This window comes from Hemitrygon akajei, chromosome 4, assembly GCF_048418815.1.
Source record: "Hemitrygon akajei chromosome 4, sHemAka1.3, whole genome shotgun sequence".
Lineage (NCBI taxonomy): Eukaryota > Metazoa > Chordata > Chondrichthyes > Myliobatiformes > Dasyatidae > Hemitrygon > Hemitrygon akajei.
Genome location: NC_133127.1, coordinates 137,434,371 through 137,459,073, shown reverse-complemented (window position 1 = coordinate 137,459,073; position 24,703 = coordinate 137,434,371). Strand labels below are relative to the sequence as shown.

The window sequence follows — 24,703 nt, the reverse complement described above, 5'->3', positions numbered from 1 at the left end:
TACCAGCAGTACATGGTCAAAATGACAATAAAAGTGAAAATAAAAGTGACTTGACTTGACTTGTTGATCTTCCCAGCAATGCTCAGGAGAGATATGCCTCTGTTGTAGTCACAGGATGCCTTACCCCCCCCCCCCCCCCCCGTTCTTGTACAAGAGGATGTTGTTTACATCCCTAAAGTCCTGTGGTACACAGACTTCCCCCAGAACTGCTGCATGAGCTCTGTCAGCCTCTGAAGAAGACTTCTGGTGGGATCCCATCCGGGCCAGGGGCCTTACAGCTAGTTAACCGCCTTCCCAGCTTCTATCAATGTGGGGGTATCATCAAGGGCCTCCAAGACTGAGCTCTAGGGCATGTCTTCTGTGGCCTGGTAATCTATCTGGGATGGCTTATTCAGCAGCTGGTTGAAATAGTATGCCCAGTGTTGGACAATGCCACCTTTGTCAGTAAGGAGCGCTCCATCCAAGGAGCATACAGGTGCCATGATATTGGAGGAAGCTCTGTATACTGCCTTTCAACCATCAAAAAACTTATTTGCATGTTCTGTTCAGTGTAGTGCTGAAGCTCTGCCACTTTGGCCTCCCACCACTGATCTTTCATCTTCTGCAGCTCAGCCTGGACCTTGCTATGGAGGTGCTTCAAGCGGTCATGTTTGGAGGTTGACTACTTATCACTGAACCAGCTTGCAAAGGGTGACGATGTCAGAGATGTTCTCATCAAACCAATCCTGATGCTTCCTCTTGAGGTACCCGAGAACGGCACTTGCAGCCCTGTACAGGGTGCCTCTGAAGATAGCCCATGCTGTTTCTGGGTCTGTTTCCTCAGGCAGTTGCTCAAGGTGTTCCTCCAGTTTGCTGATCAGCTCTTCTCTGATGCTGGGGTCAGCGAGCCATTGAACGTCCAGCTTCCACTTAGTGGCAGCCTGCTGGCGCCTGTGTGCCCTGGCGATCTGAAATGACAGCTTGCTTCTCAGTGGGATGTGGTCAGTCCAGCAGTCTGCACCCCTCATCACTCTGGTGATGATTCCAGTGCCTTGTGATCACGTAATCAATCTATGAGTGTGGGTGCATCCAGGTTGCCTGGAAGTCTGGAAGCTGAAAAAGGGTGTCGGTGGTTGTCAGCCCGTTTTCTGCACAGAAGGTGAGTAGTAGCTGCCCATTTGAATTCTCCTTTCCAAGGTCATGCTTGTCAGTGACTTCCAGCCAAGACTGATTGTCACTGCCTACTTGGGCATTAAAGTCGCCTAGTAGCAGGATCTTGCTACCGAAGAGGACAAAGGCTACAAGAACATCAGAACACCACTATTTGCATATTCCCCACCAAATCACACACCATCCTGTCGTAGCAGCAAATTATCATTTACTATCATCATTGATGGGTCTAAATTCTGAAAAATATCTTCCCAGTAGCATTGCAGGACAGTATTGGCTCAAGAAAGCATCTTGCCATCACTATATGATGTATAGTTGACTTAAAGATCTTCACTATTTAATAAACTGATAGTTTGTTAACTCAAGTTAAACTCAATGTGCTAACAATTTTGAATTTACTTCACAGAGCGGGAAGCATTTTTCTACTTGATCAATCTAAGAACTACCGTCGTTGTTTTCAGTGTAAGCGGCGTTTATCAAACTGTGGGGAGACAAACATTTGGAACAATTCATTCATTACAACTAGAACATAAAGAATCATCATATTATTAATGAGTATGAACAGTCAACTCAAATGAAAAATAATGAAAATTCCCATATTTTCAGTAATTAATGTTTCCATACATTTCTTTCAGATTAATGTGGAATTATTGTTTTCATGGGTATATATGTTGCATTGTTAATCATTTTTCTTATGAAAATGTTTTTCTACCATCAGATAACATTCATATTGCAACAGGGATGTTCAAAATAATTTCTAACCTTGAATACATAGAGGTAAAACAAACAAAAATGATACTGCTTTGGGACCTTCAATTATGAAATTTGGATTTGGATACCTTTAACCTTTTATAAATAATCCCCAATAGTTTATTTGCTGAAAAAGCTCAGAGCTGTATATATTTAAACACTGAAATCTGAACAGCAGCTGTTTGGGCTAATTAGCATTCAGATCAATTTTTATTCTAATGTTGATCAATCTGATCTTCATCTGGAGATTTTTAAAAAAAATCAAATTTAGCAGTTTTACAACCTCATATTTTCTATAATAAATCACAAGTTTGGGCAGAAACTTTGAATTAGCAGTTTGGTCATTCAATGGATAGATGCCTTTGTTCCTTATTTGTTTTCCATACGTGAGAGATATGACCAGCGATTGGTGTTCTATAATGTTCTATAGCCACTCGTGCTATATTCATGTGAATTAGCTGAAATAAATAATTTCATGAAACAATCAGGCCAACATATATAAGCAGTATGGAAGTCGTACATGTGAGTTGTAAACTGAGTGTGCAAAATTAAACAGTTTTTACACAATACTTGTTTTTGTTTTTTTTTTTAATCATGATCCATAATTTCACACAGTAAGTAAGTGAAGAGATTTTTTTCATAGTCCAAGCCAGCTATGATGGAGTAATGGGGAGTTGGGAAATTAAAATCACCATGTCAGAGTCCAATGATTTTGAGAGATCGTTACTAATGCGTCTACAATCTCTAAAGCTACCTCTTTTAGAACACTAGAGTACACTCACTTCTCTTCCTTCACATACCACAACATCTGGCACACTGTTTTTGTCTTCCACAGTGAAGACTGGTGCAAAATACTTACTTAGTTCATCTGCCAACTCCTTGTCCCCTGTTATTATTTCTCCGGATTTATTTTCTAATGGTCCTCTATCCACTCTCATCTCTCTTGTTTTTTTTTTACATATTTGAAAAAGCTTTTACAATCCTGTTTGATATTGTTTGCTAGCTTGCTTTGATATTTCATCTTTTTCCTTCTAACGATTCTTTTACTTGCTCTCTGTAAGTTTTTAAAAGCTTCCCAATCCTCTATCTTCCTGCTAATTTTTGCTTTGTTGTATGCCCTCTCTTATGTTTTTACATTAGATTTGACTTCCCTTCTTGGGTACAGTTGTACTATTTTGCCATTTGAGTATTTCTTCATTTTTGGAATACATCTGTCCTGCAGCTCCTTCCAATTTACAACTCCTCATACTACTGTAATTCCCTTTACTTCATTGTAATACTGCTAAGTCAGACTTTACTTTCTCCTTATCAAATTTCAAATTGAACTCAATCATATTGTGATCACTGGCTCCTAAGGGCTCTTTTGCCTTAAGCTCCCTAATTGCCTCCACTTCATATATAACACCCAATCCAGTGTAGCTGATCCCCTAGAAGGCTCAAAGAAAAACTGCTCTAAAAAGCCATCTCATAGGGATTCAACAAACTCATTCTCTTGAGATCCATTACCAATCTGATTTTCCCAATTGACCTGCATGTTAAAATCTCCCACAACTATCATGTTGCCCTTTTGACACACCTTTTCTATTTACTGTTGTAATCTGTGGTCCACATACCAGCTACTGTTGGGAGGCCTGTATATAATTGTCATCAGGGTCCTTTTACCCTTGCAGTTTCTTAACTCAACCCACAAGGATTCAACATCATGGTCCTGGCATACTTCCCCTGTACTTCTCATTGAACCTCATGGGAACCATGGCTTTACTAAATTATGAGAAACAGTTTGCATTGGAACATAGTGGGCAAAAAGATCCCAGGAGTTCCCAGTTAGTAAGTTATTGAAAGGTATGTCTGGTCAGATAGGATGAAGGTCTTGCCAGAGAGAACATGCCTTTGTTTTGCAGTTTAGATAGATAGATAGATACTTTATTCATCCTCATGGGGAAATTCAACATTTTTTCCAATGTCCCATACACTTGTTGTAGCAAAACTAATTACATACAATACTTAACTCAGTAAAAATATGATATGCCTCTAAATCACTCTCTCAAAAAGCATTAATAATAGCTTTTAAAAAGTTCTTAAGTAGTTTACTTAAATACATTAAATACAATCAACCCCGGCACTTTAACATATCTTACTCCTGGCAGTTGAATTGTAAAGCCTAATGGCATTGGGGAGTATTGACCTCTTCATCCTGTCTGAGGAGCATTGCATCGATAGCAACCTGTTGCTGAAACTGCTTCTCTGTCTCTGGATGGTGCTATGTAGAGGATGTTCAGGGTTTTCCATAATTGACCGTAGCCTACTCAGCGCCCTTCGCTCAGCTACCGATGTTATACTCTCCAGTACTTTGCCCACGACAGAGCCCGCCTTCCTTATCAGCTTATTAAGACGTGAGGCGTCCCTCTTCTTAATGCTGCCTCCCCAACACGCCAAACCTGGGCCAAAGCTGGAAGTCTGTCCTGTTTTACTCTGTTCTTGGTGCTTATCTATGATATTCTCCAACAAGAGTGAATTTAACTACCATGAATTGCCATTGCCAAGTCGTCCTATCAATAACTGATGGTTATCACTGACCACAAAGTCAACTGAATAAACCACTTAAGTACTGTGGCAAAAAAGGCAGGTTAGAAGCTGAGTATTCTGTGGCCAAGGACTCCCCCTCTAACACTGCAAGACCTTTCCATCATCAGGAGTCTGAGGGAATACTTTTCCCTCACACTCCTGATAAAAGAGAGCAGTTCCAATGAATTACAAAAGGCACAACACCATCCAGACAAAGCAGGCCCAATTGACAGGCATGCCAATTTATCCATAAGTATTAATTGCCTCCTCAACTGGTGGACGATAGCTGCACTGCATTTTAAATAGCCAGGCTACTCAGACAGCACTTCCCAAACCCTTGACCTCAACCAACAAGAACAATAAGGTAAGCAGGCCCATGGGAACACCCTAACCTGTGGATTCCCATACGTACTGCATATCATCCTGACAAGGAACACATAGCCATTTTCTCATTGTAACTGGGTCTAAAGCTTGCAACTCCACATCCTTGAGCACTGTAGAATTACCTTCACCAGAAAGGTTGTGAGGTTTCAAAGGTTCACCATCACCTACATAAGGACAATTGGGAATGGACAATAAATGGTAGTTTTACTAATGGCATCCAGTAATTAAAAATGTTGGCCATTTGCTTTGGGAAATGACAATGAAGCAATATTTCAAGAGTATCATAGAATAGAAAGGCTAAGTCAGCTGAAGGACCTCTAGTTGAGTTTAATACACAACTAGAGTTGACCTACAGATTACTTATCCTTTCATACATGTCTTTTAAGATTAAAAATTATTATTTTAATTAAATAGCATTATTTCTATGAATTGTGCTTAAAATCTATACTCATTAGCAGAAAAAACCATGAAACATATTATGAAAAGCTATGTGGGAGGTTTTATTAACTATTAGGATTAGAACATGAGTAATTTTCTAAAACAGTGTGATTATGGATCACTATTTGAATTTCTTTGTAAAGAAATGTACGGCCTTAAGTACAAATTACTACAAGCACAAGTTTTTTTCTTTGTAATGATTGCATTGTTGAAATATGGCAGAAAATAAATATTTTGGCTGCATTGTATTTTTAAATAACTTCCTGATTTTTAAATTTTGTTTATAAAAAGTTAATAGAACTTACAATTACAAAATCAAAATGTGACTTCAGTCAATTTTGGGTATAAATTTCATTTCTGCAGCAGTTAAAACTAGCAGCGAATTGAAGGAATTATCAGATTCCATAGGTAGATTTTGAGAGAGCAGATTCATGGGGTGAAAATTGAATAGAATTAATCCACCACTGTTCAGTGAAACCAATTGAAGGTAGTGAACCAGTTGTGGATTTACCTCTCCTTGTCCAGGTACTATGCTTTCTCCAGAATTAGACGATGGAGTCTGTGAATCAAGGATGGCAAGAAACAGGAGTAAGCTGGAAATTGATGATGGCATAGGCTGGGGATATTTTTGAGTGATGTTGGGCATGATGGTGAAGTGTATAGGAAGAAGGTTAATATTTATTTGTGGGTCTCCCAGTTTGGGCCTGTAATTTTAAGACTGTGTTGCCTTTCAGTGATTCTTAAATGGACATTGAAGCTTTGCATACTAACTCACTTTTTTAAAAAAATATACAGTATTTCTGTTTTTGCATGTTTTAAAAAAACTATTCAATATATGTAATTGATTTACTTGTTTATTTACTATTATTCTTTCTCTCTACTAGATTATGTATTGCATTGAACTACTGCAAAGTTAACAAATTTCACGTCACATGCTGGTGATAATAAACCTGATTCTGATTGAGATAAAAACACAAAATGCTGGCAGAACTCAGCAGGCCAGACAGCACTATAGGAGGAGGTAGTGATGATGTTTCAGGCCGAAACCCTTCACACGTCGTCACTACCTCCTCCCATAGATGCTGTCTGGCCTGCTGAGTTCTGCCAGCATTTTGTGTTTTTATTTATTTCCAGCATCTGCAGATTCACTCGTGTTGCCTCTGATTTTGAGAGTCTGATTTCATGTGTCTATGTTCCCTTGCATTGTTGAAAAGTCTGAAAATGACCACAAATGTAATTTTTTGTTCAAATTATGATTCATTTGCATTAATACTTATTCATCAGCTGTAGTCTCTCTTGTATCTACAGTAATTATGCAGCAGGCTTGTTTTCTGGAGTATCCATTGTTAAATCCATCTTCCAGATTCTCCACTTGGTGGAGCTGAAGGATTCTGAATTGAAGTCATGGAATAGAAATGGCTGTTCAGTTCAATTCCTCTTGTAATTGTATGTAAATCAGAACTGGACAATTTCATTCAAAATTATCATCAGGGTGCTTTGCTGTTCATCTGGAGAACTCAAAGGATATGTTCAAGGGTTCATTTTATTGTCAAAGTATGCATGTACAATACAACTTTGATACTTGTCTACTCCAGACAGCCATTAAAGACAGAAAGACCAAGGGTGTTGATGAAAGAAAAGACTAACTCCTCCCCAACCAGCATGAAAAAGAAAAGAAACAAACCTTGCAGACCCAAAATCCCCCTCGTCCATAGCAACAAACAGCCGCAAAAACATTCAACATACCCGACCCCCTCACTCGCAGAAAAGAACAGCGACAGTAGCACCAAATCCCCAACCCCCCCATACACACAAAAAATTAACAGATCATCCACCCATCAATCGACCACAAGAAATAAAACACCAAATAACTGAAGGAAACCTATGAAAAGTACAGTCCAATAATCACATCAATTGCAGAATATGGGAAATGTATTTTTGCCTCATACGAGGAGAGCAGCCACACGAACTCAGTCCTTCCATAAAGAGTGACCGTTGACCTGGGTCCTACCGCTACCAATCTGGACCAACGCACCGAACTGGATCCGAACTCTGAACTGGGGCTGAACACGCCAATCCGACTGCCAACAGACTCACGCTGAGCCATCGCTGACCCCTCCACGTTCACCTCAACGCTTCAATCAACTTTGCTACACAAATGATTTCAAGGGAGCTGCAGAAAGAGTCACTTGTAACCCATTGCACATTAGTCGTCACACTATGGCAGTTTATAGCTGATAATCTAGTTGTAATGCACTTATGGTGTGAGCACAGGTTGTTGACATGCAGTGAACTTTCTGAAAGGATATGAGCAGCATCATTCCTGATGATGAATATAAAATATACAACAGCTCAGAATCAGGTTTATTATCACCAGCATGTGACGTGGAATTTGTTAACTTAGCAACAGCAGTTCAATGCAATTCATAATCTAGCAGAGAGAGAAAATAATATATAAAATAAAACATAATAAATAAACAGGTAAATTAATTATGTATATTGAATAGATTTCAAAAAATGTGCAAAAACAAATACTGTATATTAAAAAAAGTGAGTTAGTGTCCAAAGCTTCAAAGTCCATTTAGGAATTGAATGGCAGAGGGAAAGAAACTGTTCCTGAATCACTGAGTGTGTGCCTTCAGGCTTCTGTATCTCCTACCTGATGGTAATAGTGAGAAAAGGACATGACCTGGGTGTTGGAGGTCCTTCGTAATGGACGCTGCCTTTCTCAGACACCGATCCTTGAAGATGTCCTGGGTACTTTGTAGACTAGTACCCAAGATGGAGCTGGCTAGATTTACAACCTTCTGCAGCTTCTTTTGCTCCTGTGCAGTAGCCCCTCCATACCAGACAGTGATGCAGCCTGTCAGAATGCTCTCCACAGTACAACTATAGAAGTTTTTGAGTGTATTTGTTGACATGCTGTTGTGATGGAAATAACTGGTTCTTTGAGTCTCAACAGTAGAGGCCTGGACACACACAGTTTTAATAATAAGGAATTTATTATTAAAGGGGAAGTCGGGTCAACACAAGCAACTACAATACACAGGAAGCGGTGTGGGGACAGGGTATGGTTACACATACAAAGAACAAGGGAAAAGCACAACAGCTATCCCCCTTGACCTTGGATAGCCGCGGCTCCCTTACCAGGACAAACGATAAACCTTCCCAAACATAAATCAATGCACTTACCTTCAATGAGGTGGTCTGTAAGAGAGATCGAGCCAGGGACAAGTCTCACCTTTTATAGCATGGGGCTGGGCGAGATAATCCAATTAAGGTGACCAATAATTTAGGTGTGCATTGATTAGTTGGGAGGGACCAAATGTTGATTGGCATGTGGTGTGTCCTCCGACCAGCCAGGTGGCAGTGCATCTGTCACGTGGCCGGTATCTCTGGATACACATGCCAAATCCTAATAAAGTATAGCCGCTGTCTTGCCTTCTTTATCATTACATCAATATGTTGGGATCAGGTTAGACCCTCAGAGATCTTGACACCCAGGAACTTGAAGCTGCTTGCTCTCTCCACTTCTGATCCCTCTATGAGGATTGGTATGTGCTCCTTCATCTTGTCCTTGCTGAAGTCCACAATCGGCTCTTTCAGCTTACTGACGTGGAGTGCCAGGTTGTTGTTGCATCACCACTCCACTAGTTGGCATATCTCACTTTTGTATGCCCTCTCGTCACCACCTGAGATTCTACCAACAATGGTTGTATCATCAGCAAATTTATAGATGGTATTTGAGCTCTGCCTAGCCACACAGTCATGTGTATATATAGAGTAGAGCAGTGGGCTAAGAACACACCTGAGATACACCAGTGTTGATCGTCAGCGAGGAGCATATGTTATCACCAATCTGCACAGACCGTGGTCTTCCAGTTAGGAAGTCAAGGATCCAATTGCAGAGGGAGGTAGAGGCCCAGGTTCTGCAATTGTGGGAATGATGGTACTAAATGCTGAGCTATAATTGATGAACAGCATCCTGATATAGGTATTTGTGTTGTCTTGGTGGTCTAAAGCCGCGTGGAGGGTCATTGTTTTAACCTCCAGGCCTGCAGCAGGGCAGGCTCACTGACCCTGAATCACTGGTATCTGATTCTGCTGCCCTGGCTCTTACTGTTCAGTTCTCTACACAACATAAGCACGACCCCACTCACAATAAATAGTCTGGACAGGAAATGCATTGGTGTTCTTGTAGAAAAGAGAGTTTCACGTGTCCCAGATCTCTGCCCACGTGTCAGTTATCCGTTCAAGCTTGCCACCCTTTTCTCTTTCAGGAGGGAAATCCGCTAAAATAAACCATCTATTTCTTCAGGACAGCTTGTCATACTTATGCTGTGTCTCGTGACTTCTACAGAACAGAGCTGTTCATAGGTTGCATACCTGTGTCCATCATGCTGCTCTCTGGTGCAAGTCACTGTTCCTGGCACAAGGATGCTTGCTGCTGGGCCAACCCTAATCCTAAATATTCATGAGCTGTTTGGGTGCAAGAAAGGAACAGCTGGATCTTGAGAATTTTAAATGTAACCTGGTGAAATTGTGATTTCTATGGATTTGCATTTGTTGGCAGCATGTCCTATGTTTCTCATGATTGGAAATCACAAGGCTTCCTGAAATACACTTCCTTGAAGATGACTCCCACAGGGCCTCTGGAATTACAGAAGTAATACCTTGATTGGAAGGTAATTCTGGAATCAATAATTTTGTGTTACATAGTTTACTGGTTAACTCTCCCGCTACACCCCCAACCCATCCAGCCTTTCTGGTTTCCTCAACTTTGTGTAGTAACATTCTAACAGGCCACATTATCACCTGGTATGGAGGGGCCACTGCACACGATCAGAAAAAGCTGCAGGTGGTTGTAAACTCTGCCAGCTCCATCATAGATACTACTCCCCAGCACCTCGGACACCTTCAAAAGGCAATGCTTCAAAAAGACTCACATTGCTTGGGGCATGCCCTCTTTTCATTGGTTCCATCAAGGCAGTGGTACAGGATCCTGAAGACACACACTCAACATTTCAGGAACAACTTCTTCCCCTCCGGCATCAGATTTCTGAATGGACAACGAATCCATGAACACTATCTCACTATTTTTTCTCTTCTCTTATTTGATATATTTTTTTTATACCTCATTGAAATTTATAGCTTTTATTAAATGTTGCAAGGTATTGCTGCTGCAAAACAGCAAATGTCATGACATATGTCAGTGATATTAAACTCTGATTCTGGGTCAGAACTTTTCCTCATCTACAACTGGAGTTACTGATGACACTGTTCAGGATCAGCCAAATGCTCCTTTAAAAAGCAGGAATTTAAAAGAACAAGATGAATTGAGTTTGTTTAATATAGTTGTATTTGGGTGATTTTTGTTGGTACTATGACTAGTGATGCACCAGAGGAATCAGTGTAGTGGGGAGACCCTTGTTGTTTGCCATATTGGATATGAATGTAAGAGGTGTGACTAGCAAGAAGGTGTTGTGAATCACAAGTAAGGTTATCCAGGCCACAGTAGGGTATTGTATGGAAAGTTGGGCTGAGGATTGGCATATGGAATTTAATTCCAGCAAATGCAAGGTGATGCATTTCAAGAAAGCAAATAGGAATAGGACAAACAAAAGGACGTTCGTGAACAGAGGGACCTTGGTGCTCGTCCATAGTTACCTGAAGAGTGGCAACTTTAGTAGATATGGTGAAAAAAGAAGCATATAATGTTTGTTACCTTCATAGGCAAGGGAAAGAATAGAAAAGTTAAGATATGGCAACTTTACAAAAACTGGTTAGACTGCAGATGGAGTATCGTGTGCAGTTCTGATCACCACACTACTGTGGTTGTGCTGGAGAGATTCAACAGGATGTTGCCTGGATTGCAGGATTTTCATTATGGAGAGAAATCAGATAAACTGGGTTTGTTTTTCTTGAAGCAAAGCAGGCTGGGGGGCAACCTGATGTAAGTACAAGGTTTTAAGAGGCATATACAAAGCATACAACCAAAAAACCTTTTCCATATATACATACACACACACATATACACATGCACACACATATATATACATATACACATTATATATATACACACACAACACACATATATTTATTTTAAAAAGGCATTTAGACTGTGTTAAATAGGCAAAGCATAAAATGATATGGTTCAAATTTTAAAAAATTGGCATGAACATGGTGGGCTGATGGACCTGTTTTCTGGCTGTACAACTTGAGTAGTAGATCTTCAGACTGTTGTCACTCCGGATGATGAGTTTCCAACCTGGGGTCCCATGGACCCCTTGCTCAGTCCATGGCATGAAAAAGGTTGGAAACCCCTACTCTAGAATAACGGCTGTATATTATAGTCAACAATATTATATAAGTGCAATGGATATACAGACCTCTGTTTATTAGGTATTTTTTTAAAAAACTACAAAGTACATCCTCTACAGTTTTCCAATTTTACTTTCAGTACAATGTCTTACATTTCAGCAGGCATGTCTTAACTGCAGTAAATATACCATAACTGACAAGACTTCAAAAATATATATAATTTACTATGCAGAAAATAAAATCTTTCAGGGTACTGGTGTTTCAGCTACTATCCACAAGTAATACATGGATTTGATCAGGTAAGTGTGACACACCCAACAAGCAGAAAATGGCAATAGCTATTCCTCAACAGAATGTAAACACCCACACTTACAACTTGAGATTCTTTTTGGTTTCATCAGGATTTTAGCACTGGGAAAAGGAACGCATTTTCTCAATTTTTGGGAGATCAACAGCTTGTATCATCAGCTTGCATGCTGCACAGAACTGGACACTGGAGTTTATTCCACCTCCTTTTGGACCCAGTTTCTAAAGTTTCCTGTTGTATTCATTGCATTGAAGGCATCCTCTTGGCATGATGAAAATTCTCAATTTAATGCTAACTCCAACTCTGAACTTCTTTGATCTTTCCAAAAACATTTTTACAAGGGAAATATTAACCTACCATGGTTGGTTGACTTTAGGTCATCCAAAATAACTTGAATAGATACAGTGTCTGCTATTTTATCTAGTTTTCTTCTACAGAATTGAAAGACCGGTATTTCTGGACAACTTACACTGGAGAACTGGAATCTCATTCCAGACAATAACCTTAAGAAAATCCTGTAACCCAAACCAAAATAGTATGAGAAATAGGAGGATCATTAATCATGTTCAGAAAATGAAATTAGCTAACATTTTGTGCAAAAATACTTTTAATGCCATAGTTATTTGTCTTTGTCAAGCTATACAGTTCAGTGAACCCATGACTTCTAGGCAACTAGAAGTTGTGTTTTTCAACGCCTGTGTTTTGTTCTTTGTAATTGTAATTTTATGGAAAGATAACATGTTCAAATGGCAAGCAAAGTTTACTTAAAGTCAACATTGATTACAAAAATGAAATGATATAAAATTCCTGAAAAATAAAAGCAATATGAAAAGTGCAATAAACCTATTACTGCAGTGCATCTGTTCATGAAGAATTGTATTTGTTACTTTGAAACTAATGAGAGCAGAGTGATTTAAACAAGAATTGTACTTTTTTCCCCCCAGACAGCAATGCAATTGTCATACCCAAAGAAAACATACTTGATGTGCTTAGTTACCAGGCTTTGATAAGCAATATTTGAGCCAGTAAAGTGAGAGAGGCCTTCCAAAATCTTGACAGATTAGAGGGGACTTGAACAACACAAGTAATTACACTTTCTGGATTTCCATTGCATCTTTCGGCCACTCATATTTATCAAATACAAAGGAGTCATAATTGGGGCTGTACATGTGAGCATGAACAAATGCTTCTTTGTCCTCTGGCTCGGGGTACCAGGCAGCAAGGTTATTTTTATAGGCATAGTCCACGATCTATAAAGGGAGGAAAAAAAAGAGAATTTTTCAGGGATCCAAAGTGGTGTGACAAAATTTTGCTTCAGGCTAAAGGTTTGCAGATATAGACCGGCCACAATATCAAACTCTGTGATGAGAATTCAAGTGTTTGGCATTAGAGATATTTAAACCATTGGGGCATTAAGATAATTATTACTGCATTCCACTAAACTCAGTAAAATATCAATACCTATTCTGATGCAGGTCATTTCATTCACACAAGCTCAGCCTGAAAAAGCTTTTGGGAAAGGGATAATCAGTTTGGTTGATATGCCTGCTGTAAGTACTTGAGTAAGATAGAGGCACCTCTGGCTTCAGTCACCACCCCCTCCCTTTACCTCTCTCCTCCATTACCCACTTCCTGAATGCAGGAGGAGCAATGAGTCATGCAAGACAGAATAGAGAGTAGACATAAACCACACTTTTTAAATCCAGAAAGCAGAAAACCAGTTGCTTGGAAAGAGAGACAATGCCATAATGAGGACAAGGTTACTTATTCACAGTGTTTACAACATAAAATTTCCTTTTTATAAAGTAATGCCTCACCACCTCAGTGTGGAGAGGTTACTACAGGGCAGTGAAGATAAACAGTAGCCTGTTACATATTGTTAGAAGGGAATGTTAAACTATCATATGGTTATCACTGAGAAATGCACATTCTCTCCTGAAATGGAAATCATCAGAAACACCAGAAAAATTTGCAGATGCTTCAAATCCAAAGCAAAACACACACACAAAAAATGCCAGTTCCTCCAGTATTTTGTATGCGTTGTTTTGGAAATCAGAGTAGACTTCGGCTGTAACTGGCAAAATTATTATAGCTATCTCAGAATCTGCATCTTTCACATATGAAAACCAAAGATATCAAATTAATGTGCTGTAATTAAATATTTTAACACAAACTTTGGCTCATTGATGTATATACTATACACAATGCAGAGAATCAATTGTCAAAAATTGATTAAGCTTTTTTAAGCTATTCAAATTTTGATTATCTGGAGTTGAAACATTATCATCTGTGAAATCATGCCAATTACAAAATTAGATAAAGCAAATCCATAATCAACCATGTACTTAATGATGTCACTAATTGTTTGCTTCATTTTTTCTGTCACTAAATATGAAACAGAGCTCAAATATTGCACACTATGGTCATTATAGGACAGTCTCAACGTTTCAGGAACAACTCCTTCCTCTTCGCCATCAAAATTTTGAATGACCCATGAATGCTACCTCACTCTCATGTTCTCTTTTTGCACTATTCATTTTAAAATTCTTATTGTAATTTACAGTAATTTTTATGTATTGTACTGAACTGCAGCCACAAAACATCAGATTTCACAACACACGTCAGTGAAAATAAACCTGATTCTGAGTCGAACTGGAGGTAAGTTGTGCTAGCTGCACTATTTTTTTGTTACTTGCAGGGGTAGACTGGTGATAGGAGATCTGAGTTGCAGGCTGCTCATATATTTTCTAAATTCTGTTGAACATAGAACAGTACAGGCCCTTAGGCCCCAATGTTATGCCAACCCTACTCTAACTTCAATCTAACCTTCCTTTCTAGATAGCCCTCCATTTTTCTTTCATCCATGTGGCCACCTAAAAGTCTCATAAACGTCCCCAATGTATCTGCCTCCAGATACATTATCTAGAGTTCACCAAGACCTGCATGGATGAATGTGTGCCTTTGAGAACGTCCCAACCATGCCAAACAAGATTAATCAGGTGGGCTAGATCTGTGACATTTAAGGCTAATGATCCAGAATCCTACGATTAGGGAAGGCTGCTGTGACAGTGAAAAGACAATTCTAACTTTCAATTCCAAAGGCAGAGAGGCAATCAGATGCATTAGCTTTGGCAGGGTTTGCATGCCATTACTCCTATAAGGTGATATCTAACAACATAACTGGCAATGATGCTTCACTCTCTGATCAGCTCAATGGCTTTTACGCAGGCTTTGAAAGGACGAATAACACTACAACTGTGCAAACATCCCAGTATCTGGTAACCTCGTGATTTCTGTCTTGGAAGTTGATGTCAGAACATCCTACAAGAAGCTGAACTCTTGCAAAGTGTCGAGCCCCAACAGTGTTGCTGGCAGGGCACTGAAAACCTGTACTGACCAACTGGCTGGAGTGTTCAAGGACATCTTCAACCTCTCACTCCTGCAGCTGGAGGTTCCCATCTACTTCACAGGGGCATCGATCATACCGGTGCAAAAGAGGAGCAAGATGAATTGCCTCAAAGAGTATTGCCCAGTAGCACTCACATCTACTGTGACAGAGTGCTTTGAAAGTTTGATCACAGCCAGACTTAACTCCTGCCTCAGCAGAGGATCTGGATCCGCTAATGTTTACTGACAGGTGCACAGCTGATGCAATACCACGGAATCTACTCTGGGCTATGGACCATCTGGACAACAGCAATATCTATGCCAGGTTTCTGTTTATCTATTATAGCTCAATGTTAAACAGCATCATTCCCTCAGTAATAACTAACAATCTTCAAGACCTGGGCCTCTGTACCTCCTTCTGCAACTGGATTCTTGACTTCCTCATCAGAAGACCTAAGTTAGTATGGATTGGTGATAATGCCTCCTCCTCATTGACAATCAACACAAGTGCACCTCAAGGATGCATACTTAGCCCACTGCTCTACTCTCTCTACATTCATGGCTACGTGCCTAGGCACAGTCCAAATGCCATCTACAAATTTGCTGATGACAGCACCATCTGAGAATTTGCCAAGAACAGAGATGAGGAGTAGTAAAGGGATGAAATAGATCAGTTGGTCGAATGGTGTTGCAACAACTACCTTGCACTCAATGTCAGCATGACCAAGGAATTGATTGTGGACTTTAGGAAGGGGATTTTTGTAGAATATATACCAATCATCAGAGGGATCAGCATTGGAAAGGTTCAAGTTCCCGGCCATCACCATCTCAGAGAATCCATCCTGGGTCCAACATATTTATGCAATCATGATGAAGGCACTCCAATGGCTATACTTCATCAGGAGTTTGAGGAGATTTTGTAGCAAATCTCTACAAATGTACCATGGACAGCATCATAGTCTGATATGGAAGCACCAATGCACATGAGTGTAAGAGGCTTCAGTGGGTTGTAGATTCTGCCATCTCCATTAGGGGCAGTAGCCCACCCACTAATGACATCTTCCAAGGTGATGCCTCCAGAAGACAGCACCAAGCATTAAGGACCTCCACCATCCAGGACATGCTCTCTTCTCATTACCTCCAACAAGGAGGAAGTGCAAGAATCTGAAGACTAACACAATGTCTTAGGGCAGCTTCTTCCCCTCTGCCAGACAAGGTCCATGAAACATTACCTTACTATTCATCTTTTGCTCTATTTATTTATTTTATTGTAACTTATCAGTAACTTGTTATGCCTGCACTGCACTGTCACAAAACAACAAACATCATGTCTTGCGTGACTGCCAAGAAACCTAATTCTGATTTAGGTCCACCACCCACTTTCCACAAGTGCATTCTTAAAACCCATTAGTTTTGAAAGGTTTTGACCAAAGACCTTAATATTTCTGCAGTCATTCCTTTTGAAACAGTTAACAGTTTGGACTGAGACCCTTCTGATTGGTCCTGATGGAATATCAGCTGTCCATTTCCTTCCTCAGATGCTGTCTGACCCACCGAGTTCTTCCCATTTAGTTTATACCCAGGGATAGAGATTGTCAAAAGTTCTTCCGCAGTACTTGAAACAAGCCCATCAATTATTTTTGGAATGTTTTCATTGTCTTCTATACAAAGACTGATGGTTCAGTATTGGTTCAGTTCTCTGCCATTTCCTGTTATTAAATCGTTCTCTCCCCCCCAGCCCCGACACACACACACACACACACACACACACACACACACACACACACACACACACACACACACACACACACACACACACACACACACACACACACACACACACACACACACACACACACACACACACACACACACACACACACACACACACACTCACTCACTCACTCACTCACTCACTCACTCACTCACTCACTCCCACCCCTACCCAGGATCTCATACATCTTAGCTACCATCTTATTTGTTATTTATTTATAGAAGCTCTTGCTGATTGTTTTCAAATTACTTGCCAGTTTACTCTCAATCAATATTTTCTCCCCTTGTAGGCGTTTTTAACCTTACGTTGCTGGGTCATGAGAATTCCCAGTACTCTGATCAAACACTAGTTTCAGACATTTGAGATTATTTGCATTGGATTTTAATTTAAATATTTTTCTTGACCTCCTTTTATGAATCACAGATGTTTCATCTTGTTCATCAGATTCATCTTTCAAATTGAGATGAACGTCTTCTGAGCATTATGAATTGTCTAATTAAATATCTACCACTACTATCTCCTGATCTTTTTCTTAGCTCATTTTCCTGGTTCACCTCGGACAACTCTCCTTCAGATCTTCTGTAATTTCCTTTATTTACACTGGGGACACTTGTTTCGGTGCTGAGCACTGGATCTCAACCTCTTCTTGGAATTCTACCATGTTATGATTACTATATAATTGAAGATCCATAGCTGCAAGACCTCTTATTAACTTCAACTCATTATATGGGACCAAGTCTTATAATCTGAAATAACCCTTTCCCAGGTAAGTTTTATAATGTTTGTTCTGAGAAACAATCCCTAATTCACTGTACAAGTTTCACTTCCACTGATTTATCCAATGAAATGACATATTAAAGTCAACCATGAAAACTGCAGACAGGCTTCTGCCCCCTTCCTTGCGAGTCTTGATGAAAGGTCTCACCCTGAAGAGCTGACTGTTTATTCCCCTCTCAGATGTGGCCTAACTTGCTGAGTTATAGAGTCGTCGAGCACTAAGCACAGAAACAGGCCCTTCAGCCCATCTAGTCTGTGCCAAACTATTTTTCTGCCTAGTCCCATTTACCTGCTCCTGAACCATTGCCCTCCATACCGCTCCCATCCATATATTTATCTAAAATTTCTCCTAAATGCTGAAATTGACCTCGTACCTACCATTTCTGCTGACATCTTACTCCACACTCTCACCACCATCTAAGTGAAGTGCCCCCTGATGTTTCCCTCAATTATTTCACCTTTCACCCTTAACCCATTACTTCTAGTTTTCGTCTCACCCAACTTCAAAGGAAAAAGCTTCTTTGCATTTCCCCTAGCTGTACCCCTCTTAATTTTGAATACCTCCATTATATCTCCCCTCATTCTCCATGTTCTCGAGAATAAAGTTCTAATCTATTCAACCTTTCCTCAAGTTCTGGCAACGTCCTTGTACATTTTTTTTCAATCTTATTGATATATTTCCCAAAGGTAGGTGACCAGAACTGCACACAATTCTCCATGAGAGGCCTCGCCAATGTTTTATACAACCTCAACATAACATCCCAACTCCTATACTCAATATTTTGATTTATGAAGGCCAATGTGGCAAAAGCTCCCTTTATGACTATCTGTGATGCTACTTTTATGGAATTATAGATCTGTATTCAGAGATCCCCCTGTTCTTCTGCACTCTGCAGTGCCCTACCGTTTGCCATGCAAGTCCTAACCTCGATTTATCCTTCCAAAAGCACAACACCTCACACTTGTCTGCATTAAACTCCATCAGCTATTTTCGGCCCATTTTCCAACTGGTCCAGATCACACTGCAAGCTTTGATGGCCTTCCTCGCAGTCATCTGCAGATCTGCTAATCCAGATTACCAAACTGTCATCCAGATAGTTGATGTAGATGACAAAACAAGAACAGACCCAGCACCGATCCTTGTGGCACACTCTAGTTACAGGCCTCCAGTTAAAGAGGCAAATATCTGCTACCACTCTACGGCTTCTGCCATGAAGCCAATGTTGAATCCAAATCAGTACCTTATCCTGAATGCCAAGTGACTGAATCTTCTTGACCAGCCTCCCATGTGGGAACTTGTCAAAGGCCTTGCTGAAGTCCATGTAGACAACATCCACTACCTTGCCTGGTAACTGGCTGGAAACACTCTAAGATTCATTAGACATGACCTACCACATACAAAGCCAGTTTGACAATCCCGAATCAGGCCCTGTTTACCCAAATACTTATATATCAGGTCTGTTAGAATACCTTCCAACAATTTACCCACTGCTGATGTCAAGCTCACTGGCCTATAATTTCCTGGCTTATCCTTATAGCCTTTCTTAAAGAGTGGAACAACATCAGCTATCCTCCAATCCTCTGGCACCTCACCTGTGGCTAAGGACATTTAAGTACTTCTGCTAGGGACCAGGCAACTTATATACTAGCCTCCTGCAAGGTCTATGGGGACACCTTGTAAGGTACTGGGGATTTATCCACACTAATGTGCCTCAAGACAGCAAGCACCTCTTCCTCTGTAATCCGTATACATAATGAGTTCTTCCAACATTTTGTGTGTGTTGTTCTACATTTCCAACATCTGAAAAATCTCATGTTTATAAAAACTATAGTTTTGCTTGTCACACAGCTTCCATATTTCCAAATGTATACTTTGTCCTACTTAGTGGCATCACTTTATGAGTAAATATTTTTCCCTGCCATGCTATTCATGTATAATCTATTTTTACCTCCACCACCACACACTGCCTTCCCTTTTCAACCACCTCCTTTTGCTTTTTGCCTAATTTTTGGGGCCATCAACAATTTGGAATATTGAGTTCCCAGTCCTGATCACCCTGCAACTTCATCTCAGTATTCGCCATGAAATCAAAGTAATTAATTTCTATTTAAGTGTCATCTCACATATCTTGTTACAAATACAGTGTGCATTCAGATCGAGACGCACAAGTTTTAAACATTTTACAATTGTTGCTTACTGAGGTTCCACTTTCTGCCCCATCCTGGCATGACTTTTGCTTTCATTCACTATCCTGTGTCACTGCTCACTCACCACTTTGTTATTTATTAAAACTTCAAACCTTATCCCCATTATTTTAAAAGCCTAATCTATAGCCCTATTTATGCTACTTGTGTGATTCACCAAGTTAGAAGCCCCAGCATGGTTCAAGTACCTCTCCCAGTGGAACTGCGTTCTTTCCCAGTGGCTGCGACAATACCATACAAATCAGAACATATTTCTCCCAGTCTCTGAGCTTGCTTTCCCGACTTATTTTTATGTAGAGATACAACATGGTAATAGGCCTTCCAGCCAACACCACCCAATTACACCCAGGTGACCAATTAACCTGATTACCCATACACCTTTGCAATGTGGGAGGACACTGGAACATCTGGAGGAAATCCATACCATCACGGGGAGAATGTACAAAATCCTTACAAATAATTCCTCAACAAGACACCCTTTTCTAGTCCAACTCGGTCTTTACTACCTATATGTACAGTGGTACCCACCTTTCCAATCCAGATTCCTCTCCATTCCAAAAGGAATGCCCTTAGCTTTGGCAGCAGTCAGGCAACAAATCCTTTGGGATTCTGACTCTGTTACAGAGAGCAGTGTCTGTTCCCTTAAGTATGCTATTCCAAATGACTAAATTTCTCATTTCTCCCCTCAGTTAAATGGCCCCTTGTCTATGGTGCCACAGACAGTTAGCATAACTTGTCAGTCCCTATCCTTGATAAATCAGGAGCAGGAAGTTTCTGCTTGTTCAACAAGAGTAAGTGCTGAGGCAGCAAGTTATCTTCTCACTCTCTCTACCTGCCTCTTTTGCAGTAATGCCCTCCCGCCCTTGACCGCTGATGAAATCTGTGATAATTAATCTCAGGGGTATTACTAGAATTGTGTCTGGGTAACACCTGCTGTATCTGGAGTTGGACTGAAGCTCACTGACAGAGACCTATGGTTTCACAAGCAGACAATATTGCTGCCAATACGATCACTGTGAAATCACCTGCTGCAGCTATAACACATTTCCTGCTCAACATTACCACTACTAATTAATTCATTTAAATTTAAATACTTTAGATCATGAAATATAGGAGCAGAATTAGGCCATTTGGCCCATCAAGTGTGCTCTGTCATTTGATCATGACTGATTCATTTCACTCTCAACTCCACTCTTCTGTCTTCTCCCTGTAACCTTTCACTTATCAACAATTTATCAACCTCCACTTAAACACAGTCAATGACTTGGCCTCCATAACTTCCTGTGACAATGAATTCCACAGATCTACCACCCAATGGCTGAAGAAATTCCCCCTATTTCCATTTTAAATGGATGACCTTCTATTCTGAGGTTGTGCCCTTTAGTCCTAGACTCCACCACTACAGGAAACATCCTCTCCACATCTACTGTCTAGGCCTTTTAACATTTAACAGATTTCACTGAGACCCTCCCTCCATTCTTCTAAATACCAGCAACTACAGGCCCAGAGCCATCACTTTTCATATAAATCTTTCATTCCCAGAATTAATTTTGTGAACATCCTTTGAACCCTCTCCAATGTCAGAACATCATTTCTTAGATTAAGAGCCCAAAACTGCTCACAATACTCCAAGCGAAGTCTCACTAGGCCCTTATAAAGCTTCAGCATACATCCTTGTTTTTATATTTTAGTCCTCTCAAAATGAGTCTGCCTTACATTTCATTTGCCTTCCTCGCCACCAACTCAACCTGCAAGTTGACCCTATGTCTCTTTGCAAATCTGATTTCTGAATGTTCTCCCCACTTAGGAAATAGTTAATGCTTTTATTCCTTCTATAAAAGAGCATGACCATACACTTCCCCAACACTGGATTCCATCAGTCACTTCTCTGCCCATTCTCCTAACCTGTCTAAGTCCTTCTGCAGCCTCCCTGTGTCTCAACACAACCTGCTGCTCCACCCATCTTTGTATCATCTGCAAACTTGTCCGTAAAGCCGTCAATTCTGTCATCCAAATCATTGACATACCACATAAAAAACAGACCCAAAATTGACCCCTGTGGAATACCACTTGTCACCAGCAGCCAGTCAGAGGAGGCTCCCTTATTCCTACTCTTGTCTCCTGCCAATCTGCCAATGCTATATCCTTGCTAGCAACTTTCCTGTACTACCATGGAGTCTTATCATGCTAAGCATCCTCACGTGTGGCACCTTGTCAAAGTCTTCTTAAAATCCAAGTACACAACATCCACTGATTCTTCTTGCTTGTCCATCTTGCTTGCTGTTTCCGCCAAGAATTCCAACTGATTTGTCAGGCAAGATTTCTCCTTAAGGAAACTATAGAACCTTTGGTCTATTTTATCATGTTCCCCCAAGTACCCCAAAACATCATCCTTAACAAACAACTCCAGCAGCCCAGCTATTGAAGGCCTACAATTTCCTTTCTTCCGCTCACTCCCTTCTTTAAGGATGGCATGACATTTTCAATTTTCCAGTCCTCCAGAACCATGCCAGAATCTACTGATTCTTTAAAGATCACTACTAATGCTGCCACAATCTCTTCAGCTACCTCTTTCAGAACCCTGGGGAATACACCACATGGTCCAGGTGATTTATCTACCTTCAGACCTTTCAGTTTTCCAAGCACCTTCTCGCTAGTAAAAGCAACTACACTCACTTCGGCCCCCAACACTCTCGAATATCCAGCATACTGCTAGTGTTTTCCACAATGAAGATCGATGCTAAACACTTACTGAGTTTATCCACCATTTCCTTGTCTCCCATTACTATCTCTCCAGCATCTTTTTTCATGTCCAAATTCTACTCTTGCCTCTCTATTACTCTTTGTATATCTGAAAAAAACTTAGTATCCTCTTTGATATTACTTGCTAGATGAACTTCATATTTAATCTTGCCCTTCCTTGTGGGTTTTTTTTTTAAAGTTGCCTTCTGTTGGTTCTTAAGCTTCCCAGTCCTCTAAATTCCTACTAATTTGTTTGCTCTATTATATGCTCTGCCTTTTGCTTTTATGTTGGCTTTGACTTCCCTTGGCAGCCATGGTTGTGTCATCTTGCCTTCATAAGCTGGAACAATTTGATTCATACTGGGAAAAAATGTTTTAACTACATAATGCCTCATAGGCCTGATTTTATTCTCACAAATCAATGAATCCCTACTTGTACATAGTTTTTTCCTTTTGCTTGTTTTTTTCTTTCTACTCTTTTCTATAAGTGTATACCTCAGATAAATACTATGTGGAGATTTGTGACATATATGATTATATGATATATATGTACAATGTCTGAAATACATCTTATGGAAATGCTTGTTTGATGATGAACTTCAATAAAAGAAAAAATAAATGACAAAAAAAAGAATACTACTACTTTTGGACGTTTCTATCCTGAGCCTTCCGAATTTCTCTCAGGAACTCCAGCCATTGCTGCTCTGATGTCATCCCTGATAGTGTCCCCTTCCAATCAACTTTGGTCAGGTCCTCCCTCTCCTCTGTAATTCCCTTTCCTCCAGAGAAATCCTGACACATGTGACTCTTAACTTCTCCCTCTCAAATTATCATATTATGATCACTGCAATCTAAGGGTTCCTTTATCTTAAGGTCCCTAATCTGATTCATTACACAACATCCAACCCAGAATAGCTGATCGCTTAGTACGGTCAATCACAAGCTGTTCTAAAAAGCCATCTTGTAGGCATTCCACAAAATTCTCTCTCTTGGGATCCAAAATCAGCACCAACCTAATTTTCCTAATCACCTGAATATTGAAATCTCTTGTGATTATCATAACATTGCCCTTCTGACGTGCATTTTCCATCTCCTGTTGCAATTTTTAGCCCACCTCCTGGCTACTGTTCAGAGGCCTGTATGTAGCTCTCACAAGACTCTTTTTTACCCTTGCAGTTCCTTAGCTCTAGTCACAATGATTCTACGTCTTTAAATCCTATGTCACCTCTAAGGATTTGATTACATTTTTTACCAACAGAGCCACACCTCTCCCTCTGCCTACTTAACAGTCCTTTCAATACAATGTGTATCCTTGGATGTTAAACTTCCAACTATAACCTTCTTTCAGCTACAACTCAGTGATGCCCACAACATCATATCTGCAAATCGTTACCTGCGCTACAAGATATCTACCTTGTTCTGCATACTAAGTGCATCCAAATATAACACCTTCAGTCCTCTATTTGTCTCCCTTTTCTATCTTGTCCTCTTGTGACACTGCAACCCAAACCACAGACTGCAATCTTTCCCTATCATCTGCCTGTCCTTCCTGACAGTCTCACTACACACTGCCGCTGCTTGTAAACCAACTGCCCCATCCCTAGCCCTATCACTCAGTTTCCTACCTCCCTGCCAAGTTAGCTTAAACCCTCCCCAGCAGTTCTGGGGAGGTTCGCAAGGATATTGGTCCCTCGAGTTCAGATGTAACCTATCTCTTTTATACAGGTCATACCTTCCCCAGGAGAGATCCCAATGATTCAAAAACCTGAAACCCTGTGGCCTGTATCAACTCCTCAGCCACACATTCATCAGGCAAATCATCCTGTTCTTACCCTCACTGGCATGTGGAACAGGCAGCAACCCAAAGACTACTACCTTGGAGGTCCTGCTTTTCAACTTTCTAC

General features: G+C 40.4%; 2 protein-coding genes across 2 annotated transcripts in view; one reads left to right on the top strand and one right to left on the bottom strand.

The window, feature by feature from the left end:
* Positions 1-2,468, top strand: part of LOC140726687 (coiled-coil domain-containing protein 81-like) — a 77,173-nt gene extending 74,705 nt beyond the window's left edge. Inside the window, exon 15 of the mRNA XM_073043375.1 lies at positions 1,556-2,468. Within this exon, the coding sequence (XP_072899476.1) occupies positions 1,556-1,682 (127 nt within the window). The 3' untranslated portion in view covers positions 1,683-2,468. The remainder of the gene's footprint in view (positions 1-1,555) is intronic.
* Positions 2,469-11,657: 9,189 nt separating this feature from the next.
* Positions 11,658-24,703, bottom strand: part of LOC140726686 (NADP-dependent malic enzyme-like) — a 155,448-nt gene continuing 142,402 nt past the window's right edge. The window contains exon 14 of the mRNA XM_073043373.1: positions 11,658-13,164. Coding sequence (XP_072899474.1) covers positions 13,003-13,164 — 162 coding nt within the window. The 3' untranslated portion in view covers positions 11,658-13,002. The remainder of the gene's footprint in view (positions 13,165-24,703) is intronic.